The 13,509-nt window shown below is 60.7% G+C and overlaps 1 protein-coding gene across 1 annotated transcript in view; it reads right to left on the bottom strand.

The window, feature by feature from the left end:
* Window positions 1–2,814: 2,814 nt before the first annotated feature.
* The window catches only part of TMEM184B (transmembrane protein 184B), a 46,632-nt gene continuing 35,937 nt past the window's right edge, over window positions 2,815–13,509 (bottom strand). Inside the window, exons 4-9 of the mRNA XM_044915330.1 lie at window positions 13,057–13,147; window positions 12,518–12,593; window positions 9,657–9,748; window positions 8,614–8,783; window positions 8,031–8,225; window positions 2,815–5,236 (exon numbers count right to left, since the gene is read on the bottom strand). Of these exons, the coding sequence (XP_044771265.1) occupies window positions 4,995–5,236; window positions 8,031–8,225; window positions 8,614–8,783; window positions 9,657–9,748; window positions 12,518–12,593; window positions 13,057–13,147 (866 nt within the window). The 3' untranslated portion in view covers window positions 2,815–4,994. The remainder of the gene's footprint in view (window positions 5,237–8,030; window positions 8,226–8,613; window positions 8,784–9,656; window positions 9,749–12,517; window positions 12,594–13,056; window positions 13,148–13,509) is intronic.

Raw genomic sequence — 13,509 nt, 5'->3', positions numbered from 1 at the left:
GTCTAAGAAGGCTGGACTTTCAGCCAAGAGAGACCCCTGGTCTCTGTCCCCAGGTGCCATTTCTCTGCAGCCACCAGCACCCCCGTGGCGAACACATGATCCCTCCCGAGCCTGCTGTCTTCCTCGTTGTGGTCCCTATAACTGGATCCTAATAGGTGGCCCCGGGGTGGGACAACTTTGGTGAGAATGGTAGGGTGGTGTTGGAGTCTGGGGTCTCTCTTGGCTGAAAGTCCAGCCTTCTTAGACTGGGAGGATGGGATACAGAGCGGATTAGAGAAGGGCTGTCCCGGAGAAGAGGGCTACCCCTCATTTTGTGAAGCATTTGCTCAGATCATACCCTAGCCCCTCCGCACCCTCCCAGGACTCAGGACTAGGTCTGGCTCCTGTATGTGTCTCCTGGGGCTGGGAAGCTGATGCTCCCACCTCTGCTCTGGGCCTGGGGGTGCCTAGCCTCCCAAAGCTGGGAGAATCATCAGACATCACCCAGTGAAGGCCAGTTAACAGGGAAACAGGCCTCCAGCAGACAGGCCAGTGCTCAAGGCCATCTGTGCGTCGTGGCTGAGCTGGAAAAAGCCAGGTCTTTTCACTGCTGCCCTGAGATTCCAGCCAGGGTACCAGCCGGGGTTGTCAGGGGCATTGTGGCCGCGGACTGGAAAGGATGATGGAAGGGCCTCCCTGGCCTGGGAGCCGCCTCTGTGAGGTAGGGGAAGAGAAGTAGAGGGCCTGAGAAGGTGATACGGATGGAAGAGATGGAAGGAGCTGGCCAAAGAGAAAGGGGACCAAGGAGGCGACCATCGACTGTGGCAGGTGGGAAGATGAGAAGACAGATCCTGAGGTCTTGCAGCCAGGAGTGGGGGTCCTGAGAAGGACCACTGTGGCTTGGGGGCTGGCCACTGCCATTGACTGCCATTCTCCTGGGGAGCCCAGCCCCAACCCTCCCGCCCTGTATACAGCTGTTTATTTATTGCACGAATCTAAGTTATTCTCCCCAGCCAGAAACCTAGCACCCACTGTGTGGTGTGTGGTCCTGTGCTGGACTTTGTATTTTATATCTGCAAATAAATCACATTTTATCTTATATTTAGGGAAAGCCGGATGGCAACAACCAAAAAAATGTTTAAAAAAAAAAACTTGCCCGGCCCCCAGAATTTATTTATTTTCTGACTTACAGTAAGCGAGTTATCCGCCTTCTGTATTTTGTAGACTTTCTGAATAAAGTCAAGTTCTCTTTTTCCCACAGTGACGAAGTGTAAGTCCCTGGGCTATGGGGTTTTTTTTGGGGGGGGGGGGTGGGTTCTGAATGAAGGACTGAAGCTGGAGTTCTGTTTTCAACCCCAGGCAGGCCCCTCTGCTGGAGGGGAGGACTAGCTCTTGCTTGGGGCGGGGGGGTTTGGAGGGGGGTTGGTGCTAAAACCTCTGTTCTTCTGTCTGGTTCCCTGGAGCCTCCCAGGGGAAGACAAAGCCAGGAGGACAATGAAATGTAGGGTTAAATCCCTGGCATCCCTTCAGTGAATAAACAGTCCCGCCCAGAGGAAAATTCCCGGATTTAAGAGTAATCTTTCCAGCACTTTCCCACCGAGGCCTGACTTTACACAGCCAAGTAGAAAATATTTTCCCCATGTTCCGGAAGGCACAGGGAGGCCGAGAGAGAAGTGGCTTCTTCAGTCCCAGCCTGCAGGCCTAAAAGGTGACCCTGTGTCTCATCTTAGGCTCTGACTCGCTGTAATCTCAGCCCAATCTGCCAGCCCTTCGGGGACAGCCTGAAAAGGAGTGGAGGGTACAGTGGTCTGTGGGTCAGGGAAATCGGGGTTTGAATCCAGGTGTGCCTTTTTCTAGCTGTGTGGCCTCTGATGATTTATTTCTTTAGCTTCTTGCAGCCTCGCTGTACCATGAGGACCTAGGTGTGACAAGCACCGGGAGCCCAAGGGGCTGCAAGCTTTAACGTGCAGCGCAGACGTTCACAACAGCGCGCACACACGCACAAACTGCAGTGAGGGGGGTTTCTGTCTAGAGAGGTGGCGGGGCTGGGCTGAGGGAAAAGGCCACGTCTGTGGCAGCTGTGGGCTTCGAAAGTTGGGGAAGGGCCAAACCACACGGGTTGGCTGCGCCCACTGGCCTTTCGCCCCCTCTCAGGTTGAGGCCCGCCATCCTGACCCCATCCTGGGATGCTGAGCTCAGGCCTGTGCGAAAGGGCAGCAGGAAGCCACGGGCGGGACAAGTGGAGTTTCGTGGCTGGCTGGGAAGTTCCCCGCCCACGCCGCATTCCTGAGCGCTCCTGTCAGCAGGCCAGCCCCTCCTCCCCAAAGGCGGGGTGGCCGGAAGGTGCCCTGTGTGGCCAGGCACCTGGCCTGGCAGCCCGGCGGCCCCCGCAGGCCCGGCTCCAGAGGCAGAGGTGGGGGTGGGCTCAGGGAGGCAGGAAGATAGCCTGCAAGGAGTAAGGAGCCCTGGAAATCTCTTCAAGCCCCTGGGAGACACCTGTAGGAATGGGGCTGCCCGCGTTCCGGCGGGGCCCCCTCTGGCTGACTGACAGAAGGGGCAACGGGGCATCAACCCACTGCACACACCAGCACGGGAGGGTGGGCCCCTTGTGACCAAAGCTGCCCCTGGGTCCCCCTGAGACCGTTCGTCCGGTGGGGAGCCTGGACCTCAGTGTCCATCTCCGGCACTGTGCATTCCCCCATCACCTACACATCGTGCCCTGGAAGGAAGCCAGTTTCTTAGGAGACCCCTGCCCACAACCGCCAAATCCAGCCCCAAACACACACTCGGGCGGCGGGGAAGAGGAAGGAAAAAACCGCACCCACAGGCAGAAGAGATTTCAATACAATCTATATTATCTCATATATATATATTTCTCACTTTATTTGCTCACTTCTGTCACGCATTTAAAATGTCACAGAGACCAAAATAGAGCGGCTTTCTGGTGGAATTCATGGCAATCATACACAAGATACAAAACTAGGGGACTCTGTCCTCTCATACATCATCCAGTTCGGTTTTCAAGTATTTTTTATGTACAAAGATCTACTCTATCGGGGGGGGGGGGGGGGGAGGAACTAAAAAAAAAAAAAAAAGGTTATGCATCCTAGGAAGGAAGGGTGGAGTGGGTGGGCACGCGTTCCCGGCCCCTCGACTCCGCTGGAGTGCCCCCCCACCCCCGTGTCCTCCCCACAAACCATGCTAGCCAGCAAGTGCCAGGGTGGGCCAAGAACAGGGGGCAGGGAGTCGGCAGCACACTTTGGCCTGGAAGGAGAATCACACAGATTTGTGAAAGCAAAGGGGGGAGAGGGGACCGAGGATCTCAGACAGCCTGCTCCCACCTGCCACCTTCCTGGGCAGCTTGGTACCAGCTGGCCAGGCCCACCGGACAGGCCTCTGTGACCCCGGGGGGGCTGGCTTGGTCACAGGGCCAAAGGCAGCCTGGGAAGACGACTGGGGTGGAATCCCCCACCGGGCCCTTGGCACACTTCATTCCAGGAATGAACGAAAAGGAAGAGACTCCACGGTGAAGTTCCGGTGCCACAGGCCAGGGCCCTCCTCACCGTACCACCTTCTCCAGGCTGTTACAGCCCAAACCCAAGTGCCATCTGGGTTCCAAATGACAGAACGCTCCGCCTGTAGGAGCTCCTCCTAAGATAGTGGCCGGTGTAAGCCGGCCTGCCGGGGGGCTCTGGCCCTCGGAGGCTCCAGGTATATGGGCGTGGAGGTGAGCGAGGGGAGGGGACTGGCGATCCTGGCCACCCCTAAGGCCTGTCCAAGGGTGCTTGGCCCAGCGCAGCAGGATCCTCTGAGTGCCAGGAGCTTGAGAGGGGCCCCCAGGGAGTGTCTGTGGCCAGACAGACTGAGGGCCTAGGAAGGGGCAGCTTTCGTATGTGACTAAGGCACAGAAGAGATGGGCCGAGGGACCAGGCGAGGCAGGACACCAGGCCCTGTGTGGATACGGCGCCAGGGAGAGGAGTCTGGGGTCACTCCTCCCACTTCCCAGCTCCTTGCTGCACGCCCCCTCCTTCCATCCTCCCTCCCATAGGACTGTTCCTCCAGAAGCTGGTCTGACATGTGGAGACTCAGACCCTTCCCCTGAAACGGAAAGGAGAAGCCCTAGGGAGAGACCAGGACCCTGTGGAGGTTCTCGTTGCTCAGCCTGGGAAGGAGGGGCTGGGAGCCGCCAACCCTTTCAGCAGCCTGGAAGCAGGGGCTCTGCCCAAAATGCTCTCCAGAAGACAGACCCCAAGTGACAGGGCAGTGTGGGCCGCTGGCTGCCCTCAGCAGGCCAGGAGGAAGGGGCATGAGGCAGGCAGGCAGGGCAGCCACAGAGAGGACACCCAGGGGCCCAGGGAGCCCTGCTTGGAGAGGCCTCGTCAACAGAAGAAGGGCCCAGATGCACCTGAGTGCCCTTCCGATGTGGGACACGTGGCTCTTGGTGCCGCTCTGGTCCTTGCAGCATGCCAGGCAGGCCTGGGTCAGGAGGGGCGGCAGGGAGCATCTGGGTTCCCTCCTGCCCCTCTGGCCCAGGGTGAGGCTAATCTAGCGTGGACAGGGGGCACGAGGGCAGGAGCAGGCAGGAAAGAGCCCGGGTCAGAGTATTGCACGGTGTTGGGGGCAGGGCTTAAGTCTCATGGGGGAGGGGGTGAGCCGCGTGGGGGCTGAGAGGGCCGCGGCCACTGGTCCACCATGACCACGGCTGGTCCCACCATGCCGCCACAGGACAAGCCACAGGGGCACAGCAGTCGCGCACGGTGTCCTCTGTCCCTCGCCCAGAAGCAGGGGTGGCCTCGTATAAATATTCCTGAAGGCTCATTGTGAGCCTGGGCGGTCCCCTGGGCCCACAGCTTCTGGCTGTTCCTCCGGAAGCGACAGGTGAGTGTTTCTGGTCCAATAAATTAACGGGCAACGCCAAAGCTGTGCCAGGCTGCCTCCCGGCCCGCGCGCAGGGCTGGAGGGGGGCCCACCCTGCCCCGGGCCAAGGTGCCAGTCCTCCCCACCAGCAGCCGCACCTAGAACTCGTCATCAGAGCTAAGCAGCAGAGTCTTCTCGTTGTCGCGGGCGCCACTGAGGCTGTGGGAGCGCGAGAGGCTGTGGGCGCCGCCGCGCCACGCGGGCCCGGGCTCCAGGGTGGACTGCTGCGTGTACTGCTGGTAGGCAGGCGAGAAGTTGTGGATGGCGTCCTGCACGATGTCGTGTGGGTTCATGGTCTCCTTGAGGCTGCTGGAGATGCTCTTCATGGGGGCGCAGCGGCCTGCAGGGTGGGAGCCCAGAGGCGGGGGGTGAGCGGCTGGGGTGGCAGGGAGCCCCTTGTCCTGGGGCCGACCCCCACCCCGAGGCTATGTCACCCGACAGAGAATGGGGTCCCGGGCACGAGGAGGCACAGGCAAAGAGATGGCTCCTCTGGCTGGGGCGGAGAGTGCAGGTGAGCAGCCTTGCGGGGGCTGGCAAGTCTGGCTGGTGGGAAGGGACCCAGGGTGGAGAACGGAGGCCGCGAGGGTCGGGGGAGGGGCCCCGGAGAGCTAGCCCCGCCCCCTCCCCGGGGTCCCCCTTCACTCCTGGGAGCAGAGCGCACCAGAGCCTGCAGACCAGCTCTGTCAGGACAGGGTGTCTGCCGGCACCCACAGTGGGGCTGACCCGTAAATCCTCACCAGCTCCCCTCTGAGGGGGCGGAAGCCACCAGCCCTGATGCGCTTCCAACTAACTTCCCCTCTAAAGAACTCTCCCCGCCATGGGTTCAGCTGGGAGAAGTGGCCCCAGCCCCCAAAACCGAGAGATAAGGGATAAGCCCAGGTCTTCAAATTCAAATCTGACATGTCCTTTCCACCTTCGTGTTCTCCGCCATGGATTTCCCATTAACACGCACTGTGCCCCCAGGACCCAGCAGGGCATAATCCAGAACACTGAGAGACCAGGACGGAAGCAGGCAAACTCTACGGGGGCAGCCCTTGGCAGACAGGGGCTCTGAGCTCTGCTGCCTGGGGGTGCCTGTGAGACAGGAACACAGAAAAGGGGCTAGGGAGAGAGGCATGCCGGTGACGGTGACCACGACTGACGTGCAGGACAGACGTGCAGACCGAGAGCAGAACCTACCGTAAGGGCCGTATGTTGGCACTGCCCACAGCCAAACCCGGGGCAGAAGCAGGGCAGAGGGGGAAAGGGGAGGGGGAGAGAAGCCAGAGAAATAGAGAAGACAAGAGACAGCTGAGTGACACCATCTGCCCACCACCGAGGCCTGCACACCGCACCAGACACCCTTCCCGCCCCCACCCAGCAGCCCCTGTGGCCCCCTCAGAGCCTGGCACCCGGGGCGGGGGGCATGTCTACCCAGGGATGACTCCTCTCACACTCTCGTCCGGGGGCACGGGAGAACCCCCAGCAGATACCCAGGACGGTGGTCGAGGCCCCACCTCCACATCTAAGTCGGGACCCCAGCACCCCCACTTCTCTTTAGGCTTGGCTGGAATTGCTAAGCCTGTGCCGTGTGCTTTATGAACGTCACGACACTTCACAGACAAGGAAATCAAGGCTGGGGGGCAAGGGGGTGTGGTTCCCCACACAGATCCCCCAGGAAGGGCAGCTGGGGACCCAAGCCCGACTGCAAGGCTGAGGGATTAGTGCGTCCAGCACAGAGATGGGGTCCCGCCTTTCCCTGGTAGGGCTGGGCTGGGGTCTTTGCTATAGCTGGGTTTCTGGCCACGCTGTTCTTTGCTGGGCTGGTGGTCCAGGAGCAGTGGGTGGGAAGATAAAGCCCAGGTGTCCGCTGGGCCTCTACAGAGCCCCCACGTGCAACATTTTAAACCTCGAGGGTCCAGAGAGGGTTCTCTGCTATGGCCCTAGGCTCCAGGCACAAGGGTGACTTTCCTCAGGGCACAGGCTCTGTCGGGAGCGGGTCCAAGGGACATCGCCCTCAACACTGAGTGGGTGCTTGCCAGATCTGGAGACCCAGCGGGAAACGGGTGGGACAGCAGCAAGGTGGCCAGCACTGGGTAGGTGTGCGATCACAAACAGAAGAAGGGGTGCTGACAGCCCTCCGCCAAGTGTGCTGGGAGAACACAGCCGGGCGCACAAGAGCCAGGCGGCCTAGCGGCCTGGAGTGGCGGCCCGTCCAGAAGGGGCCAGCAGGTCTCTTTCAGGCCAGGGAGAGAGCGCCTGAGTAAGAAGGGGAAGGAGCCGAGGGGCCCTGCTGCAGCACCCCACTCCCCAGGGCCTATGGTGGGCCTCGGCGCTAGGCCCGGGGAAGTGGGGTTCTCGTCTGTGGCCACATGGAAGGCAGCGGCAGCAGCCTGACTCCTGGGGGGTGGCGTGTTAGAGTAGGAGCGTCCCCTCCCCAGACCTTCCCGCCTCCTCACCGGAGAAGTCATTTCAGGCATTCCTGGTCTCCTCTGCCGCCACCCCCCACCATCCCCTCTGCCCAGCAGCAGCCAGAGGCCCGGGGGAGCTGGGAAACCCCCCGCCGCCGCCGTCCAAGCCCAGACCACTCATTGTCGAGTCTCGGGGAGGGGGGCCCCCAGACGTGGGACTTGGACTCTCCGGGGCGTCCTAATGTACAACTGGGGTTGCCAACCTCTTCCAACAAAGAGGAAAATGAGCAGCTGTAAAAAGCAAGCTGTTAAAAACGATGCCCATCTGAGTCTGTTTCTTAGACGGAATCCCAGATATAAAAAGACGGAGGACTTCAGAGCCAAGGGAATTACAGGATAGAATGGAAAGCCGAGTCTGGTGTGCAGAGCCCCAGGAAACCTGTTTACTCTGGGGTCTCTGTCCTGACCTTCCCGCGGGGCTCTCCAGACTCCAGGCCTGCTGCAAGAGTCAGGTGGGCTCAGCTGCCGGGACCTCCCCTACCTCACCCCCCCGCAACCTTGTGTTGGGGGTGCAGGGCAGGAGAGCCTCGACCTGCGTGGGCCCTTTCCCACCAGCGGGCAGGAGACACCTGGGCTGTCGCGACCTTTTGGACACTGGGTGGCAGGAGGGCCATGGGGCAGGGGCAGGGAGGGCTTCTCCCGCTGGGGTGGGGGTGGGGGGGTCTCCAGGCTGCTGGCTCGTACCTTGCGCATCCAGCCGCTTGTCAGCATAGACCTTGTAGGTGAAGGCGTGCCGCAGGGCCAGAGCTGCGAAGAACATCTCCACACAGATGATGAAGTCCTGGTAGCCGGCGGCCACGGTGCCCTCGCCCACGGACACGCGGGCTGAGTGGATCTTGGGGATGGCCCCACACTTCTCCAGGATGGCCAGGAGCATGCCTGGAAGAGGAGGCGTGGGCATGTGGCCCTAGACTGGACCCCTATCCTGTTGCCCCTTCCTCATGCAGCAGCCCCCCAAATGCCACCCCCACCAGCAAGGACGGCAGTGGGGTCCATGACTGCTCCAGTAGGGTTGGGATGCCAACACCAAGCTGAGGCCTCTGGGAAACCCCACTCCGCTAGCTCCTTGCTGGACGCCAACACCGGGGGTCCCCTGGGTCCCCCGTCCATGAAGCAGCCCCACAGAAGGTCCCCCATGGCTCCTGTGAAAGGTCCCTGAGGGCCTAGACTTCATGCCCAGGAGGCTCCCGGTGGACAGAGGTCTGGGCTCTAGGCTGGGATGGCCCAGGGACAGCATGGGCCTCACAGGGCCCGGGAAGAGGCTCACCTTGCCAGAAGGAGAGAAAAATGACGGACTTGACCATGAAGAACTTGAGGACGGGGCTGTAGGGGCTAAGCAGGTCCCGGGTGGCAAAGTAGAAAAGGAAGAGGGCGTAGAGGGCCAGGCTGACGGAGATGTTGTAGATGATGGTCACGTAGAGGTAGCCGCTGGTGACACTGTGGGAACGGGGAGTGTTCTCTGGCTTGGACATAGCCTTCTGAGGGACAAGAGGCCTCCCTCCCGCCTCTGCCCTGCCAGTCTGCCAACCCCCATGGCTCTCAGCAATGCTCCCCAAGCAGTGCTCCACGAGGCACTGAAGAAAGGGATCCAAGTGGCCAAGAAGCAGGGGGTGGAGGGGAGGTGTGCGAGGGTGTGCGCCCGCGGTGAAGGTCAGCCCTGCCGCCTCTGCTCTGGTGCCCAGGCTCCTGGTGGGGACATAGACGTGGAAGCCACTAGGACCAGGGGTGGGGAGCTCAGCCCGATGGTCCGGTAACAGGTGTGATAATAACGTAGAGCGTGGCTCTGCTCTTTTCTCTTGAGCCAAGTCATGTCCCCCCTGAGCCCCCGTTTGCTCACCTGCCCCGGCAGGGCTGTCACGCGGGGTGCAGGCGGTATGCACCAAGTGTCTGCAAGCTCGGGGCCTGGATACACAGTCACTTTCACTAACTCCCAAAACAAAAGGAAATCTACACGGGAGAAGCCTTCTGCCTGGGGACTCAAGACAGGCCTCTCAGGGCTCTGACCTTCTTGCTCCCTGCCCTGGGGGTGGTCACTATCCCTTCTGGGCCCACTCCTGGGGCACCAGTCTGTAGGCAGGGCCAAGTGGGATGGTGGTCACTGCCAGGCTTGGGCCTTGCAACTCAGGGGTGCAAGGAGGCGTGAGGAGGGCCGGGCCGTGCTCGGCCTCCCCTCGGAGGAAGGTCAGGGGCATGGGGCCGGTCTGCAGCCACCCCCTTCCCTAGGGCGGGGGCATCAGCCTCTGAGCAGGGCCACCCACTCCCGCGCCGACACTCTTCCCCTCACGCCTGTCGGGGGGACCCTCTGCTTACTCAAAGTCACCATCCCGGTACTTGCCGAAGGCCTGGAGGACCACAGTGCTGACAGCCATGAGTGGCTTCACCACGCAGAACTGCAGGGTGGCCTGGTGGGGGAGAAGGTCAAGAGTCGAGGACGAGCAAAGAAACTGTGTGACAAGCACCTCCTCTGGCCCGCTGGGCCTGTGCTGGATGCTGAGGGGCTGGGGAGAGGGGGCCCGATGTCCTGCCCCGAGGGGACCGCCGTCGGCAGGGAGAGACAGAATCTGTTAGAGGACAGCTGCGCAGTGCAGTCGTGCGCGCAGACGGAAGGAGGGAGGCAGGCAGGCAGGCAGGCCGGCCGCTGGAGGGGTCAGCAGGAACATGCCAGAGACACAAGAGAGACAAGCAGAGGGAGGAGCTCCTACCAAGACCGAGCGGCCAGGAGCAGACGCGGGCAAGGGGGTAGATGCTGGTGATGGACGGCAGCAGGAAGGGGGCCAGGGCCCTGCTCGAAGCCTCCTCCCGTCCTCCTTGTCCACCCCCGGGTCTCACTGGGGCTGGAGGGGACCCCACGTCACAGGGCTGAAGAACACAGCAGTGTCTTCTGGAAGCTCTCCCCTCTCTATGTGTTCAATGAGGGCCTCCCCTGGCCCGCTCAGCCACTGGAAGAATTCCTGAACCAGGTTCTCACAGTGCCCTCCAGAGGCTCCAGCAAAGTCAAGGACCACCCACGGTGCCCATAAAACCAGCAGAAACACCATGCTCTTGAGATCAATACATCTAAGCCACAAGGCCCCTTCTGTGGAGCGGGGAGCAGCTTTAAAAGGCTGAGCCAGTGTGGCTTCAAGTCGGGCAAGGACCCCGGGGCAGAGAAAGCAACCTGTTGAACCCAAAGTTTCTGCCCCACTGGGGACCTGAGCGCAGTTTGTGGGGAGTCCCGGGGGGCCTGAGCTGCGTGGAAGCACGTGTGATGGGGGTAGAGGTGCGATGCTGCCCCCAGCAAACCCCCCCAAACTCCCCGGCCCCACCACCCACCTTGAGGGAGCGGGACCAGTATCTGGGGAGAAGGGAGGAATCGCAATCTGCGCACTGTGGGCGCTAAGAGCCTGTCAACAGGCTGCTGCCGTCCCGGTCAGCGGGTCGCACAAGAGCCCCCCAACAAAGTACTGTTATAGGTGAGGAAACCGAGGCACAGAGAGGCTGAAGTGGCAGCGGACTCCACATCAGCAGGCCCCACAGCCTTCACCCAACCACTGCCCTGGATTGGGTCAGAAATCAGGCAGTGGTTCCCAAGCCAGGCTGGACATCAGAACCACCGGTGGAGCTGTAAACACGACCCAGCACCCAGAGCTCCATGCCAGACCTTCTTCATCAGGCTGCGGGGGAGGGGGGAGTTGGCTGACCAGAGAATGCGTACTGTGAACCAGCTCTCCAGGAGATTCGGATCCTGGGGGGGGGCCCTGGCCCAGGCTTTCTCACTCAGGAGGGCTCTCTCCCGAGGAAAAGGGGTGCAAAGGCTGCTTTTATCCTCTGTCCTCTTACTACCTCTCCTTGCCCCTTCCAGAACAGCAGCAGGACATCCGAACCCACGGGGCCTGGGAATCATTTATAACCAGGCTACGCAAGCTAGTGATCATGGGATCAAAACTTTGTACATAATACACTCATCAAAGAAGGCAGTGAGTCACAGCTGGGCCCAGGGCGGCTGAAAGGCTGGTAAACAAAGGCTCTGGAAGGCCCCACCCACCCTGACCCCAGGACACTTTTCACTCTTTGCCTCCAGGCCCAGGAGGGAGATTGTGAATGGAGGAACGCCCAAGGGAAGGCAGAGCGGGAAGCAGCCGCCTGTGGTGTAGACCTGGGTGTAAACCTGGTCCGTCCAGGTAGGTGCTTTGTGTGGGTGCCCACGCTGCAGGCAGTGGCCCCGCATAGAAGGGAGTAGAAAGGCCAGCCCTCTGGTGGCCACGGTGATCAGCTGTGGTTTTCATTTCCCCTTGTGACTACTCTTGGTGACGCCGGAGGGGCTGCCAGAGGTCCTGGCACGCGGAGGAGACTGGGCTGAGGTCGACCACCAGCAGGGCGTGGCACGTCAGATTCAGACAAGAGTGGGCTCCGTGCCGGTCTGTGCTGACTGCTTCCCATCCATCACGCCACCCAGGCCTTAAACCATCCCTTGAGATACGTATCGTTTGGCCTGCTTTACAGAAGAGGAAACCAAGTCAGGCTCAGAGAGGTTACATAACTTAGCCAAGGCCACCCGGGCAAGAGGGAAAGCTGAAAATCAAACTCCGATGGTCAGACACCCGGGCCCATGCGCTACACCACAACCCCATACCGCCTCCGCCCAGGCTCCTTGAGACCACAGGGGAGGCAGCCGAGGAAACTGGAAGCTGGTGGACTGCCGGCTGGGAAATGGGGAACAGGCCAGAGACCCTGCAGGCCTGTCTTGGCAGGGAGCTTTCATGCAGAAGCCCTCCTGGCCTCTAGCTGCAGCCGATGAGGGGTTTCAAGCTGAGATTCTAGAATCCCCAGGCACTTCCTGATTCACACACACACACACACACACACACACACACACACACACACACACACACCCCAAGACCTGCCTGGCCGAAGTGAGCAAAGGTATGGGACCACCTCCTGCCCGGGGCTGCCACAGACCCGTTTAGGACACCTGTTGCTGCCCCTTGGAGCACACTGCTAATGCACATGCATGCCTAACAGCGTGGGGAGTGGTGCTCGGGCTTTAGGGTACTTCACGGGATATGGGAACGCCACAAGCGGGGTCCTCCGGGCCCTACGCCCGCCTCTGCCACTGGACGAGCAGGGGCAGCACCCAGGCTCCGGGGCCCTGGCCTGCACCTCTTGACCAGGGCAGGTGCAAGGACACACACCTGCTTGCAGAACCGCAGGAACCCAATGGAGTAAGTCTTTCCCCAGAGGCAGCATGTGCCGTACATACAGCTGGACCTGGAAGAGACAAGCGAAGAAGAGGTTGGTAGGCAGAGAGCCAGGATTCGGGAAAGGTGGGGCTGGGGGAGGCCTGGGGCTGGGAACGGGACACAGATCCCAGGCAGCCTTCACCTGGAGGCCAAGCACTCGGGGAGAGTTTGCTTGTGCAGGGAGGGCATGAGGGAGCAGGGCTCCACCGGCCCGGGGGGCAACAAACCAACTTGCCAAGTACTGAATGGAAAGAGAGCAAGAGGGAGAAACAGGCAGACAGGAAGGGACAGGAAGAAAAAGGAGCAAGAACCGGCAAGGCCGTCCCCAGGTCCCCGTGAATGGCGTCCCTCAGGAAGTGAGGAGAGGCACGACAGGGCCTGGTTACGGGCAGAGCCAGTCTGTGTGTCTGGCTGACACAAGCACAGCTCGAAGAACGTCAGGCCCAGGAAACGGGGTGGTGTGGGAGGCTCCGGGGAGACTTCATACTCACTCGATGGGCTTCCCTCTGATCTCCGACATGATGGAACTTTCTCCCCCGAGGTATTCATAGCACAGGCTCAGGAAATTATAGATGACCAGGGCTGTGGAAAATGTCCAGAGAAGACCACTCAAATCAACAGGATGGGTAAACAGATGGTGGAATTCTAAACAGCAATGGGAGTGAAAGCACCACAGTCATGGGGCCTCAGGGACGCAAGGACCCGCACAGCGAATATTCCACTTGTCACCAAAATCAGGCAAAGCGAAGTCATATTGTGTAGCATACGGGTACACAGGCGGCTGCTCACACCGTAAAGCAACACAAGGAGGTGGGAAGCACAAAGTTCCGGATCGCATGGGGACATGGGGCCGGGCTCGCTGGGGGCTGTGTGTGTGTGTGTGTGTGTGTGTGTTACACGGATCGGACTTTTACAACAAAACAGTAAAACATTCTCTAGAGGGA

This window comes from Neomonachus schauinslandi, chromosome 5 (genome assembly GCF_002201575.2).
Source record: "Neomonachus schauinslandi chromosome 5, ASM220157v2, whole genome shotgun sequence".
NCBI classification, from domain to species: Eukaryota; Metazoa; Chordata; class Mammalia; order Carnivora; family Phocidae; genus Neomonachus; species Neomonachus schauinslandi.
The sequence above is the reverse complement of the archived record's forward strand: the minus strand, read 5'-3'. Positions and strand labels throughout refer to the sequence as shown.